A 20,737-nucleotide genomic window follows, 5' to 3' on the forward strand; every position below is an offset into this window, starting at 1 on the left:
AAAGTTCTATGTATCTCCATGTTTCATATATTTTAACCCATGCTTAGTTGTCCTTCTGTTGTCGTTTCCAGTCAATTTGCCATTCAGTTTAATTATCATATATAAAAGTGAATGGCAAACCTCTGCTTTACAACTTCCCCATGTCAGTTTCATATTTATCCACATTCCATATATTTTGGGCTTTGTTTAGTTATATTTCCATTATTATATTCAGCCAGTTAGCAACTCCATTTTATTGTCATGTTTTTCATAATCTCCCCACATCGATATCAATATCATATTTATCCATATTCCATATATTTTGGCCTTTACTTAATTATCTTTCCATTATTACATTCAATCAATTAGCAACTCCATTTTATTGTCATATTTAGAAATAAAACCCTTATCTTAGTTTTATATTCTCCCACATAAAAATTTCTAGTCTGATTTTTTCCTATTAAGTCTTTTGTCCCACTTCTCTGCTCCTGCCTTCCCCCTTCTCTTTGCTTCAGCACATTCACTTTCCCCAGCTTTCCCCAGGTTACCACCAAGAGGATGTTTTTTTATTTCTCTTTGTTGGGACAAAACCTTCCCCTTCAATTTCCCTTATGCTACTAACAGCCGCAACTTCTTTTATCTGCCTTTTGTTTCTACTTCTTCATCATCTTGCCCCCCTTCTTCTTGGAATTCTTCTTTAGATATCTGCTTCTCTGGGTTCAGAATTCTATTTAGGCTTGATTTTAATGATTTATGCATTTTTTTTAATAATTTCACGCAGCTCTTCAAATTCCCAGCTTTCCATGATGTCCAGTTCTAAAGTTAGAATTAGCTATACAGTTATTTCAGAGTTCTGATCCACCTTGAATTTGTCCACTTCCACTGCTGTGGGGGAGCTATCTTGGTCTTTTGTTCTTCCTTAATATCCAGTTCCAAGATTGCAGTTAGTTATACAAAGTCTTATTTTGAGGCTCTGGTCCACCTTACGTTTTAGCTACTGTGGGACCTGAAGTGAAGCTGGGGCCATCTTAATTTTTTGTAGTAAAATAGAAAGATGAAGGAGAGAATAAAGAAAAGAAAAGAAAAACCCTAGCGTTTTCCAGTACTTGTCTCTGTACTAATTCTTCCCCCTGTCACTTTCCATTTCTGATCAGCCACAGCTGCTTAAAACATATCAATTAAAACAAACATATAAAGAGCTAGATTCGAGTTCATGTCTCTTTTATCTCCTGTTCTTGCAACTTCTGATTTATGGTAGTTGGTTAGTTAAAGCCCCCACACAATCAAGATTAGTGTCAGCCTCTGGTTTGCTTGCTACCCTTGCTTGCTATTGGCTGCCATAGGAAGGGGGGTGCATAGTAATGGGAAAAGGAATTATATTGTACTGGAGGAATCTTGTTCTCACCATCTTTGTGTGGATTTAAAGTGGTTTTTGACAATTTTTGACAATTAGCTGGTCGGAGTGCATTGCAGATTGGAGAGAGCCATCTGCTGGTGGGAAGAGAATACTATAACACTTGGTGAAAGGCAAAAGGGAAAGTGCAGCTGCAAAATTTGACCTTGGCTACCAGGAATTGTGAGAACTTTTAAGCAGCATTTGTTTTTGTTACATTGTTTGGCTTCGATTCTCTATGGCTGTGGAAGAAAATAAATTCTTAACTTGAATTGGACTTGTAGTAATACTAGAATTGGACATTAGAATCCGGAAATAAAAGGGGAAGAAGGACTGCATGGACTTTAAGTTCTAATTAAATGTGATATAACCCAAAAGTTTTAAAAATGTGTTAAATTAGTTAAACTGGCAATATGGAACCCTGGATGTATTATGAACTATTTTTTTTTAAAAAATATTATTTATTTATTTTCAAAATAAACACAACACATAAAATCTTCCTTCCTTACATACTGTAAAAAGTGTATCAGTTGGTTACAAAAGGTTTTTGTGCATCTCTTCCACAGTATCAAACATAATTCATATTGACTCAAGTATTTTAACTCAAATATTTATACATGTTACCCTTATACCTCCATTTATATTTGACTATAATTATTTTAAACATACTTCATCATAAAATATACCAAAATTTAATACATAACCACATACTGGCATTTCATTTAATATTTCTAAAATCCTCCAATTACACAGAATCCTTATGTCCTATTCTAGCTAAACATCGATAATAACAGACTTTTCTAATCCTCCTTTCCAAATTGCTGTTGGCAATTTTCATCTAATTTCCTTATATTATACTCAAAATGATTTCACTGGGATTCACAGTGGCACAAAAAGGGTAGATGGGGGAAAGGAATGCCGCCCCCCCCCCAAGACACAATCAAACAGCAAAGAAGAAAATAGTGGGAAGATTACTATTACTGGGGAAAATTACTAGAACAATAAAATTAAAAGTGAGAAAAAAGTTTCTGAAGAAAAGATGCAATAATTATAAAAATAAGAAAAAGAAAAAGCTAGGCAAATGGGAGACAAGAAGAACATTAATAAGAAGCGGAATCTTTGAGAGACCAAGAGAAAATGGTTAGAGGAGGAGAAAGGAAAAGAAGAAACATATTATTATACTAAAGGGAATTGTATTAATATTAATATTGTTAATGGTATGTAGTCAATTAAGATAAAAGGGAATTATAGTAACATTGTTAATTGTGGATATGTTGTTTATAGTAAAGCATGGGCTGGTAACAATAGTGGAAAGTATTGATCAGAAAGTAAGAAGCAATAAATGCAAATATTGCTATTGAAAAGTATGGATGCCTTTGAGATTAGGCTTGGTAAAGTCAACTGGGCTGAAATCCTCTCTTTTGTAACATCTTTGCTCTCTTTCCAGTTACTTTCTCCTTTATTTTTCCAGCTTTTCCCTCACCTTTCTCTCCAGCCCAGCTTCCCCTTTGTCTTCCGTTGTCCTCTTTTTCTTGTCAGGACTAAGAATTGTATGGGAGTGCCAGGGTCTGTATGCTTATGTTTGTATGTGAGAGAGAAGTTTCTCTATATAGGAATTGTCAGGGGGTATAGATAGAAACTAGTCAATGTTTAAAAGGAGGCAAGCAGAGGTAGGTTCCTACCAGTTTGGCCCGGTCAGCTGAGTAGATATTAACTTAGCCTGCCACACCCCCAAAGCAGTTCTATCGGCAGAGCCATAGGCACCACCATTTTGTTTTTTGCTTTGGCACATGCGCAGAAGAATTTTTTATTATTGCACATGTGTGTATAGTACGCATCAAGATCACGCGCATGTGAAGTGCACCCCTGAGTGAACCGGCAGCAGAAGAAGCTGGAACCCACCCTTGGAGGCAAGTAATTTAAATTAGTCATGAAGCTAAGTCCTTAAGTATTTATTTTTGGGCTTGCTCTTTCATTTCGTCAAAGGAAGATTCTGGGGAGGGTATGTGTGTCAACAGCAGTTATAGCGAAATGATGCGCATGTGGCAATTTAATCACTCAAAAGCCACCAGCAATCAATTCATTTGTTAGGACATTTGATACAAGGATGTTTCTGTTTGCCATGGCACTCAAATGCAAATACCATCATCATGTTCCCTCCTCTCCATAAATATCCCTAGTCTTTATCATCCCCAAGTGTGACAGAAGTGAAGCCTGGAGGAATTGCTTTACAGTTTAACCTTTTTTAAAATCTTAATTTGGAAATCAGGCTGATTTCCCAGATTGTACTCGGACATTTAATTACTTTTGGTCACTTTTGCTGTTACTGCTTTTTTCCCTTCCTTTAGTTGTCATTTTTAATATTCTCAAGATTGATTTTATGTTTTTAGATTTACCCTGAGTATTGTAAATTGTCCCTCAGACGAAAATGAAAGGACATATTGACACGAATCAATCTAACCTTTGATCTTTGCTTCTGTTAAAGAGATACTATTTTGCTATGGTTAGGAATCATTTGTTAGGAATTCATTCTGTAAGAGAATTATATCCTTTTCTATCTGGTTTCTCACTTCTGTAATTTATTTCAGAGCAAGGCACATCCTTGGAGACAGTTCCCAGGAACATCCTGCTCCATAGATAAGGTGAGGGCTGCCTAGGAACACAAGCACACAAGGACGAGGGATACTCTGTAAGTTAGCAAAGCATGGACAGAGACAGGTTCCTGAACAAAGAATGCTTTAAAGATCCCATTGGTGATGAACCTTTGTCTGATTGGATAAACTTGTTTCTTTTAAAAAATATATATTTTTACTGTTTTTACATTTAAAACAGTGCAGCACCGTGAAGCTGTAATGACCATACAATCACATTATATACAGATAATCTCATCCAATAACTATTAGCCTATTTAATACATTATTTATCCTTCTATCCAATCACATTAATTACAGTTTGTTCCAATCTTGTCATCTTGTCTTATACCAATAATAAAATCTGTTCCAAAATTCATAATATTCCAATTCCCCTTTATTTCTTAGTTCAAGGGTGAGGCTGTCTGCTTCCGCACAGGCCAAAATTTTCCTAAATATGTCTAACTCTGATGGTGTATTTTCTTTTTTCTCAATACTACACATAAATTATACGCACCACAGTTAGTACATGAATAATTAGATAAAGCACATCTTTCTTATACCCCTCCAGTTTTATGCCTGGAGGAAAAATTTCTGGTTTGAACAAAATTTGATATCCTATCATTTGTTCCAGCCATGATTGAATTATTTTCCTGTATTTTTTTGCCTCATTCCATGTCCACTACATATGATAAAAGGTGCCTGGTGTTTTTTTGCACTTCCAACAATTTTGGGCCAAATTTTTAAACATTTGGGAGAGCCATGTAGGAGGAAGATGTCATCTGTAGAACATCTTATACAGATTTTCTTTAAAAGCCATGGCCATTGTTAGTTTCCAATTAAGTGTCCAAAGTTTTTCCCATTTAGCCAATTCCACATTGTAACCAAAGTTTGTTGCCCAGGCAACCAAAGTTTCTTTGACATATTCTTTCTCAAGTTTATATTCCAGTCGAAATCTGTACAGTGCTATGATCAACCTATCTTCTGTCTCTATCAGAAGTTGGATAATCTTTGTTTTTATTGGTGTAAAATGTATATAATACACTAAGCCACTCTCGCAATGTGTGGCAATTCCTTACATGCTTTTTTTCCGTGTTTTGCTTTGGCTAAAAAAATTAAAAAGCTGTTATTTTTACAAGCCTTGTCTTGAGTCTCACTCTCTTTGGCATCTCAGTTGCTTGGGGAAACTTCTGGGATCTTACAGTATTCATCATATAAACTCCCAGGATTTCAGTTGTTTGCAATGCGACACAAATATAATCAATAAACTTTGGGTGAAGGAACACAGCTGTGTGTTTCACAGGAATTTCTATTTATCATTTCTCTGCTCTTTCTTCTGTGGATGATTATCTTGCGTGCACTATTGCAGACTAACTCTGCCCATAGTTGGAAGGGATCATGAACGGCTCAAGGTTGCCTCAGCTTTTCATCTGTTCAAGGTTGGTAAAATGAGGACCCAGACTGTTAGGAGCAATATGATGCCCAGAGAATGCTGTGAAGCACTATGGGAAGGTATATAAGTTAGTCTTACTACTTTCCTTCCTCAACTGCCTATCCCCCTGTTTCCTAGCTGTAATAATATGCAGTAATTTATTTTAGTAGCTGGAGAATGATAGCCAGGCCTTATAATCTGATTCTCCAGAGGAAACAGATGGTATTCCCTACTGTAACTACGACCCAAAAACATTAATCACAAATATCTGAGCAATCTCATAAAATCAACTCATATCTATAAAAAAGGCCACTTGTTGCCATGGTTTTTAGCAAGTCTATGATGTCACAGCAGTGGCATTATCCTGCAGCCTCTATATGGAATAACATGTGGTTGCTTGGAAACCACATAAACACACCTCAACTATTGGCTGCAATGTTCCAAGCAGCCTTCATTTGGGTAAAGTGAGCAAGAGGGGATGGGCATCATGAGATGTGTTGCCCCCTTTGTGACCCAAATTTTCCTGGTTGGAATGCTAGTATATTTTGAAAGGTTGGATGGATTCGTACTTCCATGCCCAGCCTCAAACATTTATTGCAAAAGGAATACCAATTCCCCCAGTTATTACAATGCTCATATTCGGGAGACAATTGGTAATTCCATTGAATTTATTAGGTCATCAATTTTAAAATTATGGAGTAGATTAACTAAATCAAATCCTCATGAATATTTGGATGAAACTCATGAAAATCTGCTGAAAAAACTGTACAAATCTTCCAATGTCCTACAAGTGGCACCCAAAGCAGAAATAACCAAAAAGGTAGAGACTCAAGAGTTGGAACTCCAAAAGGATTTAACTTCAGGAATTTTGGATATTGCTTATGACATAATCTTGAGGACTAAAACCTCTCTAGATAGATTTAAGAACTATCAGAATATGGTTTGGCTTCAAAAAAAACAAAGAAAAAAAGACTTAGTTGTTAGGTTACCAACAAAGAAGCAAGGATTAGAAAAAAACACAGGAAAACTTGCAGAAGATGAAGTAAAACGTAATTCACATACAATGGCTGAAAAACGATGGAAGCTTGCAGGGTGGCAAGGGCCTCTGACTACCAAAGCAGAAATTGCTGAAAACAAAGAGAAAACTCATGAGATGGAGATTCAAAAGGAAGGGGCCGAAATAAAACCAGCTTCACTTAAAATGGATGAAAAATGGAGGAAGGTTGGAAGGCGACTACACCCTCTGAAGAATAACAAGTGGCCACAGGCTGCTACTGAACAAAAATTAACAGAAAACAAAGAGAAAATTCACGAGATTCAAGAAGAGGGGGCCACAGAAATTTCAGAACATTCCGGTGACATCAACATGCGATTTAAAAGCCTGGAATGGTTAAAGAGCCCACAAAAAATAGTACAAGAGGTTCATGTGGTTGGGAAAAATGCAAGAGAAGAAGACTTCTTTCTGCAGTTGTTAACAAAAAGGAAAATACTTAAAAGAATTAAAGTAACAGATGGAGGGGAACAAATAAAACCAGCTTCACATAAAATGGATGAAAAATGGAGGAAGGTCGGGAGGCGACTAGTCCCTCTGAAGAATAACAAGTGGCCACAGGTTTCTGCTGAAGAAAAATTAACAGAAAACAAAGAGAAAATTCATGAGATTAAAAAGGAAGGGGCCACAGAAATTTCAGAACATTCCAGTGATATCAACATGAGATCTAAAAGTCCTCTGGAATTGTTAAAGAGTCCACAAAAAATAGTACAAGAGGTTCATGTGGTTGGGAGAAATGCAAGAGAAGAAGACTTCTTTCTTCAGTTGGTAACAAAAAAGCGAAGACTTAAAACACCTAAAGGAATACGTACAGAGGAGCAAGTAAAACCAGCTTCAAATAAAATGGAGGAAAAATGGAGGAAGATGGCAAGGCGACTAGTCCCTCTGAGGAATAACAAGAAGCTTGTTTCAGACATTTCAGAAGCTCTGAAAGCTAAGAAGTGGCCGAAGGTGACTCTCAACGAAAAAACAAGAGGAAACAAAGAGAAACTTCATGAGCTGGAGATTAAGAAGGAAATGCCTACAGAACTTTCAAAAGCTCTTAAGGTTGATATAGGGCCGAAGGTCACTCTCAAAGGAAAAATAAGAGAAAACAATGAGAAAACTCATGAGTTGGAGATGCAAAAGGAAGTGATTAGGAAAATTTTAGAAGCTCTAAATGTTTATACGGGTCCAAAGGTGACTGTCAAAGAAAAAATTAGAGGAAACAAAGAGAAAACTCCTGAACTGGAGATTCAAGAGGAAGTTCCTACTGAAATTTCAGAAGCTCTGATGGTTAACAGGTGGCCGAAGGTGACTCTCAAAGGGAAACATCAAGCATCTGCTCACGCTTTACAAAAGCGCTCCATTCTGCAGTTTTCAACTCAGCTGCCTCCTAGTTTAGTGGATGATGGTGGTACGGAAAGCCCTAGTAAAATATCCTTGTTTCTGAAATATGACAACAGATCAACAAGGCCCAGACGTGGAGATCATTTTCTAATCAGAGCACACATTAAAAAGAAAAATCGTCATAACAAAAAAAAAGCAGAGAAATTTTTGGGTTTGCCTGATAAAACATTATCCAATGAAGCACTTTGGGAGTATCAGGAACAAACCACCCCTGTCCCCCCTTTATCTGACATTTTATACACTAATAAGAATTTTCTTAAGGGCACTGCCTTTGAAGTTGAGTTGAAAAAACAATTGGAACATCTGATTCTTAATAAGTCTAGGAGAAAACTAATTACCCAATTGATCCGTATGTTAAAAGTGGACTGCAGAGAACGGACTACTGAGAGGTCTTGTGCTTCTCTCATCTCTAGATTAAGGGCTATAATGAAAAACCTCTATAAGAAAAAAAACGTCCAGGAAGCATCTGATGTGTTTAAACCCTACTTATTGTTGACTGAAAATAAAAAGGAACCTAAAATGAAAACAGCAAGCTCCAGAAAAATGGAGAAACCTTCTGATAAGGTAAAATCAACCTACATAAAAGGTGCACGAATAGGAGTATTACAAGATTTAGTTACCCAGATGTCTCCCTTATTTTCCCCAGAAGGCCCAATTGAGGCAAATTGTGCATTCATTTCTGTAAAGACAATTACTCTTTTTGAGTAAAAGTCTTGTTGGATTGTTTATTGTAATGTGCATGTGCCAAGAGCACTTCTCTTCCTGATTCCCATCTCTATATACAAGGATAAGCGACATGTAAGGTTCTTACAAATTGAGATCAGCATCTGGGGAGAGCCTGTATATTGCACAAAGTGAAAGTAACTGAAACATGAAAGCAAGAGAAAGCTGAATGAGGTTTATTAGAATTAAATCAGAAATTTCAGATATGATTACTTTCATAAAACTGGATTGGTAAAACTGTTATTGCTTTTAAAGGGTAGTATCGTGTATTTCTTATGTTAAAATACGCAAAGGCCCACCTTCCACTTTACTTTTCTTTGCAGATACCAAAGCAGGGAATTCGAAAATATGGGAGTAGTCTCAAATGGTGGTTGGCTGTTTCTGTGACAACATTGATGGTGCTTGTTATTTTATTAATTTGTTTGGTTGAGGTAAGCTAAAATATTTTTCTAGAGATCCTTATATTATTTTATTTACCCACTATATACCAAAGTCCAATAATGAAAAGATAAACTTCTTCAAACTCTCAATATACTGCTTTAGTGAAGAGCCAGCATTTGCTTGAACACTGTAACTTGGAAACCACTTTACTGCAGTCAGGATTTAATGTAATATATTATCACCTCAAAGAAAGGGTGGGATTGATTTTTGTAAAATTACTGGTGAGGGGAATAAATCAAGACTAAATGTGGGTATTAAACTTGGATTCATTCCATCTTCAATTCTGAGAGGGAACGTCTGGCTGGTAGGCTTGATTTGCTCCATAAGATTTTCTCATGGGGTTTACCAAGACCATGTTGGAGACCCCACACCTTTTTATAAGGAGAAGATGGAGAAAAAGAAAAGGTTTCTTATTGAGAAGCAGGGGAAAAAACCATTTGTGATAGTCATTGATTCTTTTTCCTCAGTGTGAAAAATATTTACATTTATCCCTCACAACCGCAACTCTCTTTTTGGATTCCACAGATCTCTTGTCATCAAGTTGCCAAAGGAAAAGAAGGAACCCCTCCTGCAGAAGGGTAACTCTTGCCTGGAGATTCTTAGTTATTTGCAACTCTCTACTGTGAAAATCCTGTGTACGAGGAACAGTCTCAAGATTAGATGGCAATGCACTTATAAGTTTTACTCTTAAAAAGCAAATTTTAGTTCACAAGATGCCGCATCTAAAAATCGAAAACACTGAAAACATCACCAAAGAATCTGATTTTTTGTTGACTGAATTTGTATGTTTTGCATTAGGCTTCCTGCTACATTCCTCAATTGGCCTCATATCTTTCTTTCCATTCTCCTCTTGTATACTCCTTAAGTGCAGAAATGCATGCCATATTTGATTTGAACATTGTCAAAAGGATTTTATCCAGTCTAAGATCTCACTATTATTTTCTTTTTGTTTCTTTAAGGATACCTCTGGAGGAAAAGAAGAAAGATACACCTGAAAAACAGGTATGTACATGTGGAGGCAACCACTGGTGACCTTCAATTTTCTTATTGGATCTGAAAAACATGTCTCCACATTCCCATAAATACAGATGTGATTTAGGCAAGCCTGAATTTAATCATCATCACCATCACCATCACTACCATCATCAGGGCACTTGGTACCATGCCAAGAATTTTATAAGATACATCAACAAACTTCAGCTTCCTGCAATAACACCAGCGGAACTGCATAAAACTGTGCTACTTGGAACATCATATATTTTAAGAAGGTACTTGGTTGTTATCTAGGATGCTGGCAGCAACCCATATCAACCATTAGTACCAGTCAATGGTATTTGTGATGCATTTCTGAATGTTCATTTGATGGAGTTTCATATTAAATAAATAAAAAAATAATTTCTTGACAGTTCCCATCTTAAACCATGTCCATGTCAAGTTGTCATCACATTTGCCTTCAATGTTTTTCAGGTGCTGTCCATGCAAAGCTTTGGTTTTCCATCTATTTAATCTGTCATCCAGCTGTTTTTCTTTATATTCTGCCTTTGTTTCTGTTGTTTTTATGCTATTCTCCATTTTCACAGCCTGCAGCAATTTTCCTAAGTATAATAATAATAATAATAATAATAATAATAATAATAATCAGTCTGCACGATTTTTTTACAGCAGCTGAGTATGTGATCAACAGTTTCATCAGCTTCTTTGCAAAGTCTGCATTTGGCATCATCAGAGGATTTTTCGATTTTGGCCTTAATGGCATTTGTGCGGATAGCTTGTTCTTGCGCAGCCAGGATTAGTGACTCTGTTTCTTTCTTTAATGTACCTGTTTTTAACCATAACCAAGTTTGTTCACTGTCCACTTTATCTTTTATTTTTTCCAGAAATTGACCATGCAGTGCTTTGTTCTGCCAACTCTCCATTCTTGATTTTATTACATCTTTTCTGTATTCTTGTTTTGTCTGTTGGGCCTTCAGTAGATTTTTGTTCTTTACTTCGATTAATAGATGTTCTTGACTTTCTTTTAAATAATCAGCCAGTGCATGTTTTTCTTCTTCAACTGTTTGCTTCACTTGTAATAATCCTCTGCCACCTGATTTTCGGGGCAGATATAGTCTATCAGTATCACCACGTGGATGTAAACTGTAGTGCATTGTCATTAGTTTCCTGGTTTTTCGGTCCAAAAGGTCCAAATCAGCTTGTGTCCAGTTAACTATACCAGCTGTGTATCTTATAACTGGTATTGCCCAGGTATTTATGGCCTTGATTGTATTTCCACCATTCAATTTAGATTTCAAAATTTTCCTAACTCTGTTGGTGTACTCTCACCTGACAATAGCTTTTACTTCTCCATGCTTGATGTTATCCAACTGCAGAATGCCTAAGTATTTGTAGGCTTCATTTTCTTTGCATTTAATTAATTGGCCATTGGGCATTTCAATTCCCTCACATGCAGTGATTTTGCCCCTTTTTATGGATACAGTGGCGCATTTTTCCATGCCAAACTGCATTGAAATATCGGTGCTGAATACTCGGACTGTGTTTGTCAATGATTGGATTTCTATTTCTGACTTTCCATAGAGTTTCAAATCATCCATATATAGTAAATGCGAAATTTTTTCAGCTGCTTTGGCTGTTTGGTAGCCTAATTTCATTTTTTTAAAGATTACTGATAGTGGGATCATTGCGATGATGAAGAGAAGAGGTGAAAGTGAATCACCCTGGAAAATTCCTCGCTTGATATTAACCATTCCGTAGATCTCATTCCCTACCGCCAACTCAGTTCTCCATTGTTTCATCGCCTTTTCAGTAAAGGATGTAATATTTTTGCTAATGCCAGTTGTTTCTAAGCATGATCCAACTATGTGGCAGTGAGTCAAATGCTTTTTTGTAATCAATCCAGACCATATTCAAGTTTGTTTTTCTGTTCTTACAATTTTCTAATATCATTTTATCAATTAGAAGCTGATCTTTTGTGCCCCTGCTCCTTCTTTTGTTGCCTTTTTGCTCTACTGGCAAGATGTTGTTTGTTTCCAAATAATCCATCATGTTATCTGCAATAATGCCTGTGAATAATTTGAAGGTTGTTGGCAAGCATGTTATTGGTCTGTAGTTTTCAGGTGTTGTTCCTTTAGTTGCATCTTTCTGAATCAAGTATGTTTTTCCAGTTGTCAACCATTCATCAATTTGGCCCTTTTGTAAAATTTCATTCAGTTGCCTGGCCAATATTGCATGTAAACTGGTCAGATATTTGAGCCAGAAACCATGTAATTGGTCCTTTCCAGGTGATGTCCAATTCTTTACCTTTTTAACTCAATTTTTGACCATCTCAGTTGTTATTTCTAATACTTACATTTGTTTGTTGCCAATGCTTTTCTCAAAGTCATGTATCCACTTTGCTTCCTTGTTGTAGTCCTTTGCATTTTCCCACAATTCTTTCCAGAATTCAACTGTGGCCTGTTTTTCTGGTTTTTCACTTTTGGTGTCACCATTTACATTAAGACTTTGATAAAAATGCCGTTGGTCTGATCGAAATTGCTGATTTTGTTTATATTGGATGATTCGTGCCTCATATCTTTCAATTTTTCTAGCTGTTGCTGTTATCTGCTGTTTTACAATCTCTACAGCTTCATTGATGTTTCTTGTATCCAATCTATATCTTCTGATTAGCCGATCTATGATTTTGTTGTTTTTAAGCCGTCGTTCATGCATGTTCTTTAAGTTACTGGCATCAGGTTCCGAAGGGATAATGAAACCAGCCAAACACAGAAACGGTTTGAAATGCAGTTTGTATTCTTCCTTCGGCACAAACTGACCAACAAAGTACTAAGGCAATGAATAAATTGTCAGAGCTGCTACCCTGTGCTTCCCACCACCTTTTATAGTTACACTGGTAATTAAAATAAGCTGCACCCCACACGTGCACACACCCATCACCTTGTGACTCAGAGCAAAACCACACGGCAATTAATCATGGATTGTTAGCATGAATTTCTTCAGTTTGTGTAGGTGGGACGGTGAGTCTTGGCAGTTGGTCTAGTCTTCTCCCCAGAATGGCAACTTCAGGCCTCGGAGCTGACATATTGTACATTAATTCATCTATTACTATGTATATAAAGAAGTTAATGAATCCAGCTGAATCAGTTATCTGTGTATGCTTTCTGGAAATGATTTTTGCAACATACTCTGAGAATGGATGACCAAAAATTATTTATGGAATAAATCTCAATGGCTGGATTCACAAAACCTGAAGGGAAAATCTGACTTAATCTGTGAAATGTATTGAGTCAGATGTGTAAATCATATCTTACAGTTTTATATATTTTGTGTACAATATTATGGTATTTTTCCAGGAGAAAATTTTGCTACAACCATTTGTGACTTATTAAATATACCACCATGGACAAAGATGGCTTTTGAAGAGTTTGCAACTACTGTATCTTTTCCAGTTCTGTCACACCCATTAATGTGGGAGATATCATGCATGAAGCAAAATTAATCTTTTGAAAAGATCCTATAAGAATAATAGTAACAATTCACTTAAACCAGAGTGGTATCTACCAGATGAATTGATAATAGCCTTATTTCCATACAATGTTAAGGCATACATTTATTTCATACATCATAATTAAGTTCAAATCAAATAGCATATATTAAGCATAACAACATTGCAAAGTTTAGGAATGCTAATACTGAAAGAATTTTTTTAATTGCAGCTAACTACTAATGTTACTGGCTACTAATACTAATTAGCAGAAGAACAAAATACATTCCAGAATTCTCTATCATAAAGAGGGAATTAAAACTCATGACCAAAGTAGGAGTTCACAGTTAAGTTTGCTCTAATTTGCCAGCCACATATTCCTCCAGGAAAAACCTCCATTCCAGGAGCTGGAATTTGAATCTGAGATATAAATAAAATGATAATGCAAAATGAACATTAAAATCTCAGACTGAAGTTTTATTTTTTATTTTTTTACATTCTTTCCTCATGCTTAGACTCCAGGAATTTCTTTTGACAAACCTCTTTGGCTTAAGGATGTATATAAATCTCTTAGTAAAGAACACAATCAAGTCAACAATGTTGAATCTCATTATGAAGACTCCTCAGACGAGGAAGTGATATTCAGTCGTGAATTCACAAGGTATTTTTCTTTTCTTTTTCCCCCTTTGGCACATATTACAAGAAATAAATTCATAAAGTATGGTGATGATGATTGCTTCTCCCTGACAGTATCTGCCCTTCCTACCAGATCGGATAGGGTAGGTACGCTCCAGGTACTCTCCTGAAGTCTTGCCATATGGTGGGAGCTCAGAGGTGTGCCTTTTTCTGTGGCTATCCCTACCTTATGGAACACTCTCTCCCCAAAAGATTCGGCAAACCCAGGTGCAGGGATGCAAAAAGAATATCTGAATCTGGTGGTGAAACATCTCAAAGGAATGAATATGGAGCCTGGTTTTTGTTTTCATTTTATGGTCTAATAGTTTCATTTTATGTTTTATTTTTATTATTACTACTACTCAGAATTTTGTTTTAAGATGGGCAGCCATACAAATATTTCTTATAGAGGTAAAGTCTGGCATTCCATAGAAATGCCTATTTTTTCTTCCATTGAAAAAAGCCATAACAATTCTGCAAAAATGAAAAATGTAGATGTTCTCCTCATATACTGCTTCTGTAGTTTGCTGAGGACACCAGTTAGCTTTTCTGGCATTGCATGCACCATTGCAGAACCCTTGTGTGTAATACGGTTTTGAAAATAGGTTTGTTTACAACCGTCATGTCTGGGTCTTCCCACAATTGGTCCAACAGTTTAACCCAGCTATCCTTTAAGTCACAACTATGAATCAACAAGCTGAAGCAGAATGAGAATACGTAAAATAAATACACGTGTATAAGAATCAAAGGCTTGAAAAAAGCTAGAAGAATCTGCTTAGACGTTTTAGAAAAACTAAACTTCAAATTCAACAGAGCTGAGGCCTTGGGTTTTGCAACAAAGCCATTTTAGGATTCTTATGAGCAAACACACAATTGTGAGATATTAAATCCCAATTTTTATGCTCACAATTCAAAAGACAAGCGTGGTTCACAATTCAAAAGTTTTTATTGCAAAGAAATTGAAAAAGCGGTTGCAAGCGCGGCCGGTCATATTCTTGCCCATGGCTTGAATACGAGGAACGCAAAGACAGGCTTCAAGTAATACAATTTATACCTTTCTAATCATTACGCGAGACGCCTAAGAAGAACCCCTCCCCATTTCCAAAATCAATCTTTGAGGTTAATTCACATTTCAAGAGGACAGCATGACTTTTCCTGCAGACCCCCCTTTTTTTCCTAATCTGTGCTTCTTTTGTTATTTCAATTTAGGAGGTGGATTTTACCATCTCACCAATTGGTCTGCTTGTCTGTCTTTCAATGTCAAAGGAATTTTAGCAAGTCATCCAGTATTGACTTTACTGCTTATATTTGTGCTTAAATTTACAATCAGGAAAAACAGCGCCAAGAGTCTCATACCTTTGGGTTACATTTTATACTTTATACGAAAGAGTAACTTATTATTTATTTATTTCCTTCACAATTGTTGCTACCTTTAGATAAATTGTGAAATGCTGGGAAAGGAAATAAAAGATCACAATGTTGTTCTTTATTAACAGTTTCAATTTGTTTTTGCTTTATCTTCCTAGGGAAATGCCACCACCTCCACCAGCAGCAACTGAACCTCCAGCACCAGCACCAGCACCAGCACCAGCACCAGCACCAGCACCAGAACCAGCACCAGAACCAGCACCAGAACCAGCACCAGAACCAGCACCAGCACCAGCACCAGCACCAGAACCAGAACCAGAACCAGCACCAGCACCAGCACCAACACCAGAACCAGAACCAGAACCAGCACCAGCACCAGCACCAGCACCAGAACCAGCACCAGCACCAGCACCAGAACCAGAACCAGAACCAGAACCAGCACCAGCACCAGCACCAGCACCAGAACCAGAACCAGAACCAGCACCAGAACCAGCTCCAGCTCCAGAGCCTATTAAAAAGGCCAGTTCAAAGAAACTGTGAGTATCTGTAGAGTTAAATGTGTGGGATAGTATTCCTTTACTTGAAGGTAATCCACCTCCAAGGTGGCGCAGTGGTTACAATGCGGTATTGACTCAACTGCTGACTGCCAGGAGTTCAATCCTGACTGGCTCAAGATTGACTCAGCCTTCTATCCTTTCAGTGTCATTAAATTGAGGATTCAGATTGTTGGATGTAATATGCTGACTCTGTAAACCTGACTCTCTAAAGCACTGTGAAGAGCTATATAAGTCTTAGTGCTGTTGCTATTCTTAATCATATTTATATAAACTGATTGTGTTTTAGAGTTGCTATATTAAGAGAGGCGGCTCGAAATTCCTAGGCAAGCAAATTGGGTTGGAGCAGTATTTGATTTATTTTGCTCAGGAGGGGAAAAAAATCTCCAATAGAATGGAGAGGATAATTTATTTACAGCATGTTTCTCAATCACAGAATCTTTAAGATGAGTGGATGTCATCTCCCAAAGTTCCCTAGCCAGCCATGCTTAATATTAACATCTAAAAGTTTTTGAGGTTGAGACAATCCAGTCTAAATTTCCTTTCATTTTAAGAAGTTTGAAAAGAAATGAGCCATTACCTTCCCAGGATAATGTGCCCGTAGGAAGGATGCAATCTCAGTTGCAGCAGAGTTCTTTTTAACTTCTCCTCTGTTAAAACACCTTTCTCTTCTTTGTCAGGACTGAAAAAGAAACACCCGCTAGTGAGTAATAGAGTCTCTCTCAAGGATTGTTATTTAACTTATATGCTTTAACATATGCTTTTTCCTCCAAGATATTTCCTGGGAAGGAAAGGAGACAATCTTAGCTGAAGCAGAATTCTTTTTAACTTCTATGTTTGTTTGTTCTTTGTCAGGTCAGAAAAAGAGATGGCCGCTAGTGAAGCCGAACCAGCGACTGAGTGAGTACTACAGTGTGTCAAGGGATGTTCTTTCACTTAGAACTTTTTTCCTCCAAGTTATTTCTAAGTAATGTGTTTGTTTAAAACAACATCTAATATGTACTGTTACTATTGCAGCTTCATCGTTATTAAAATCAACAACTTTACACATCTAAAAGCCTTTACATATATAAACCAAAAATAAAATATGCTGCACACACAATTGAAACATCCTAATTCCTCCTGTACTGTAATAGTATGAAATAATCTGGAAAAATAAAGGGTCCATTTTTTTAGTAGCTGAAGACATTTCAGATTCTAAGATTATTCTGAATTAAAAATGTAAATTGGGGGAAGCAGAACTAGGAAGCAGAGGATGCCTCCTAGTTCCAGCACTCACTAACCTGGTTGAAACTACAAGGCAAAAAGCAGCATTCTTTCCAGACTGCCCCACTCCCCAAACCCAAATGAGAGTTTCTAGCTGAGTGCAGGAAACGGCCCAAAATAATTTGCTCCCCGAATTTGAGCAGCAGAGAATGCCTCCCTCCCAGGGAGGCTTACCGTATTTTTCAGAGTATAAAATGCACTGGACTATAAGATGCACCTAAATTTTAGAGGGGGGAAACAAGGAAAAAAATATTCTGAACCAAATGTTGTAGTAATATATTATTTAATAAAATTCCAGCATAGCAGAATAATTTTTACAACCATGTATATTTTTTATAACCATGTATACTTTGTACAACTCTTCAACTCTGCATTTGAAGTGTGCAAGTCTTAAAGCTGTCAAATAACAAGACCCTTACACCCTTAAACCTTTACAAAAACAAAACAAAACCCGGAGCGTTCAAACAACAGCTTTAAGACTTGTGGACTTCAACTCCTAGAATTCCTCCTCCAGTCATGTTGGCTCAGGAACTCTGGCATTCGAAGTGTACAAGCTTAAAGCTGTCAAGTTACAGGACCCTTGCACCCTTAACCCTTTACAACCCTCCCCCCCAAATTAAATTTTTTTAAAGCATTTTGCACCCGGGGAAAGTTGGAACAAGGCAAACCAGCCACATACCACCTCCACTGACTTTGAAGTTTTCTCTTGCATTGGCAAAACCCGTTGCGGCTCTTCACCTGCAGTCACCCCTTCAATCTCCCACCTGTAGAGGATGCCTGGTGATCCTCCTGGAGGGGCAGCCGAGGGGAACTCTCCCCCCCCCCAAAATAGCACGCAAGCTGAGGAAAGTAAGAGCGGAGAGGGGAACTACTCTTTTTTTCACGGGGCAGAAAGGTCAAGGCGGCCTCAGATGCCATCCAGTGACAGCCCTCGGAGGCATCGCTCCTCGGCCTGAAACAAAGTGACAGTGAGGAAGGAGTCTCTGGTGGCTGTAGTGTAACAGAAGCCTCCCTGGGTTGCTCAGGAAGAAGATGGGTGGCAATTAAATTGAATAAATAAATAGATAAATGAGGAGGGCAAGCTGACCCGATAAGATGAAATATTCAACTGCTGCCAGAACAATACTTAAATTCTGCTTTTATTTTTTGTTTTAACCAGGCCTTCAGAAGCAGAAGACACTGAAGGTGTTTCCCAAAAAGAGTAAGTAGCTTCAGTAGGCAAGTGAAGAGTATTTTTTTAAAGAATTTTTGAAGTAATTCAGAATGCATTATAGGACATTTAATGTGTAAAACATCTCATAATTTCATCATTTTATTTCACTGTTCAACAGTAGAAAGAAAAAGTTCTAGTAGGAAATAGGAAAAGGAAGGAGCAAAACTAGAAAAGAACAACAACTTTTTGCCTATTCCCGTTCAGGACTACCAAACCCCTATTACGAAAGGGAGCAGATACTCCTTTCAGTGTATATTCATTGTATGTTTCTGTTGCATACATGTGGATGTAACTTCCAATCATTTTTCCATCTATCTGATTCTAACAGATTGGAGGCTTTTTCAGTTTTGCTTTTCTATTTGTATTTAAATTGGATCCTATATTTACTCTTATACTGGACCCTATATTTGAAGAATAGTCAGAAACCTACTGATCACCTTATGGCTTCACTTCTTCCTTTCCTATCTTACCATAGATAGAAAGTGATGGTGCCAGACCCAAAGTAGCCATTGTGAGAAGATTCTATGGGAGGTTACAGAAGCCTTTTCTCTTAGAGCAACTGGTTATGAGAGGGTTGTTGAAATGCAGCTCTGAAATACTGAAATTCTTGCCCTTTTCAAAAAAATAATGGCACCTCAATATAAGGATATTTTTTTAGAAGCACCTGAGAATAAGGATACTAGATCAATTATAATAATAATAGCTTGACAAAAGTTGAAGAGACTGATTAGAAAAATATGTAGTTTTATAGCCACATTGTAATATCATCTTTTATTTCTTTTATATCTATAGAGAAGAAGAGGAAGAGGACGAGGAAGAAGACTAATCCTAATCCTGTTCTTAAATAGAACATTGTTTATTGCCATATATTTTACTATTAAATAATATTTTTATTGTTATCCGTATCCTGAGGCTTTAAAACATTTCAGAATAGCTATTCTCCCATCTGGAGCAACAGCAATTGGGTTGGGCCAAGGTTCTTATTACTCACAGCCCTGTTAGCTACAATGATAAAATCTATATACAGGTGAAACTCGAAAAATTAGAATATTGTGCAAAAGTTCATTTATTTCAGTAATGCAACTTAAAAGGTGAAACTAATATATGAGATAGACTCATTACATGCAAAGCAAGATAGTTCAAGCTGTGATTTGTCATAATTGTGATGATTATGGCTTACAGCTCATGAAAACCCCAAATCCACAATCTCAGAAAATTAGAATATTATATGCAATCAATAAAACAAGGATTGTACGTAGAACAATATCGGACCTCTGAAAAGTATAAGCATGCATATGTACTCAGTACTTGGTTTGGGCCCTTTTGCAGCAATTACTGTGTCAATGCGGCGTGGCATGGAAGCTATCAGCCTGTGGCACTGCTGAGGTCAAGACCAGGATGCTTCAATAGCGGCCTGCAGCTCTTCTGCATTGTTCGGTCTCATGTCTTTTATCTTTCTCTTGGCAATGCCCCATAGATTCTCTATGGGGTTCAAATCAGGCGAGCCTGCTGGCCAATCAAGCACAGTAACCCAACAGTCATTGAACCAGGTTTTGGTGCTTTTGGCAGTGTGGGCAGCTGGAAAATGAAGTCAGCATCCCCATAAAGCTCGTCTGCAGAAGGAAGCATGAAGTGTTCCAAAATCTCTTGGTAGACGGCTGTGTTGACCCTGGTCTTAATGAAGCACAGTGGTCCAAAGTCCTGTTGCTCCTTGGTCCAAAGTCCTCTTTTCTGATGAGAACAACTTTTGCCAAAAGTCCAAGCCCTGGGTACCTCAGGCGCCACGAGGCTCTTTGCTTTGGAGGAACAGGGAAAGGATGCCTTCTGCCACCGAGGGCACCTCCAGCCAGTCCAAGGACTCTTTGCCTGAAAAAGAAAAGGAGAGAATCTGAATGAATCCTGGCCAGGATGAGAGGGTGAGGAAAATCTGCGGGCAGGCGAGTATAATATAGTGTTGTGTACCTACTCCACTTGAGAGTAGAAGAGGGTGCCTGATCACTGCCCTGGACTCGGGACGTCGGTCCTAAAGAAGTCCGGTAGCCTTAGGCCTACCCGATCTGGAAAAACCTTTCGATTTGTATGTGGATGTGCAAACTAATATTGCAGTAGGAGTTCTAACGCAGTTGTTGGGCTCCTGGCAGTGGCC

At 37.5% G+C, this 20,737-nt stretch overlaps 1 protein-coding gene across 1 annotated transcript; it reads left to right on the forward strand.

Moving 5' to 3' along the window:
• The first annotated feature begins 5,912 nt into the window (after window positions 1-5,912).
• LOC148045976 (uncharacterized) lies at window positions 5,913-19,417 on the forward strand. The gene is made up of 11 exons (XM_087714430.1): window positions 5,913-6,309; window positions 7,525-8,438; window positions 8,921-9,028; window positions 9,564-9,616; window positions 9,998-10,040; window positions 14,031-14,176; window positions 15,717-15,830; window positions 15,993-16,094; window positions 16,968-17,012; window positions 18,538-18,579; window positions 19,384-19,417. The coding sequence occupies exons 1-11, from the start codon at window positions 5,913-5,915 to the stop codon at window positions 19,415-19,417; spliced, it is 1,998 nt and encodes a 665-aa protein (XP_087570556.1).
• The last annotated feature ends 1,320 nt before the right edge of the window (window positions 19,418-20,737 follow it).

The sequence above is a fragment of the Thamnophis sirtalis genome, unplaced genomic scaffold (genome assembly GCF_051295495.1).
Source record: "Thamnophis sirtalis isolate CommonGarterSnake01/CBP01778 unplaced genomic scaffold, rThaSir2_p1.2 scaffold_4, whole genome shotgun sequence".
In the NCBI taxonomy this organism is placed as follows: domain Eukaryota; kingdom Metazoa; phylum Chordata; class Lepidosauria; order Squamata; family Natricidae; genus Thamnophis; species Thamnophis sirtalis.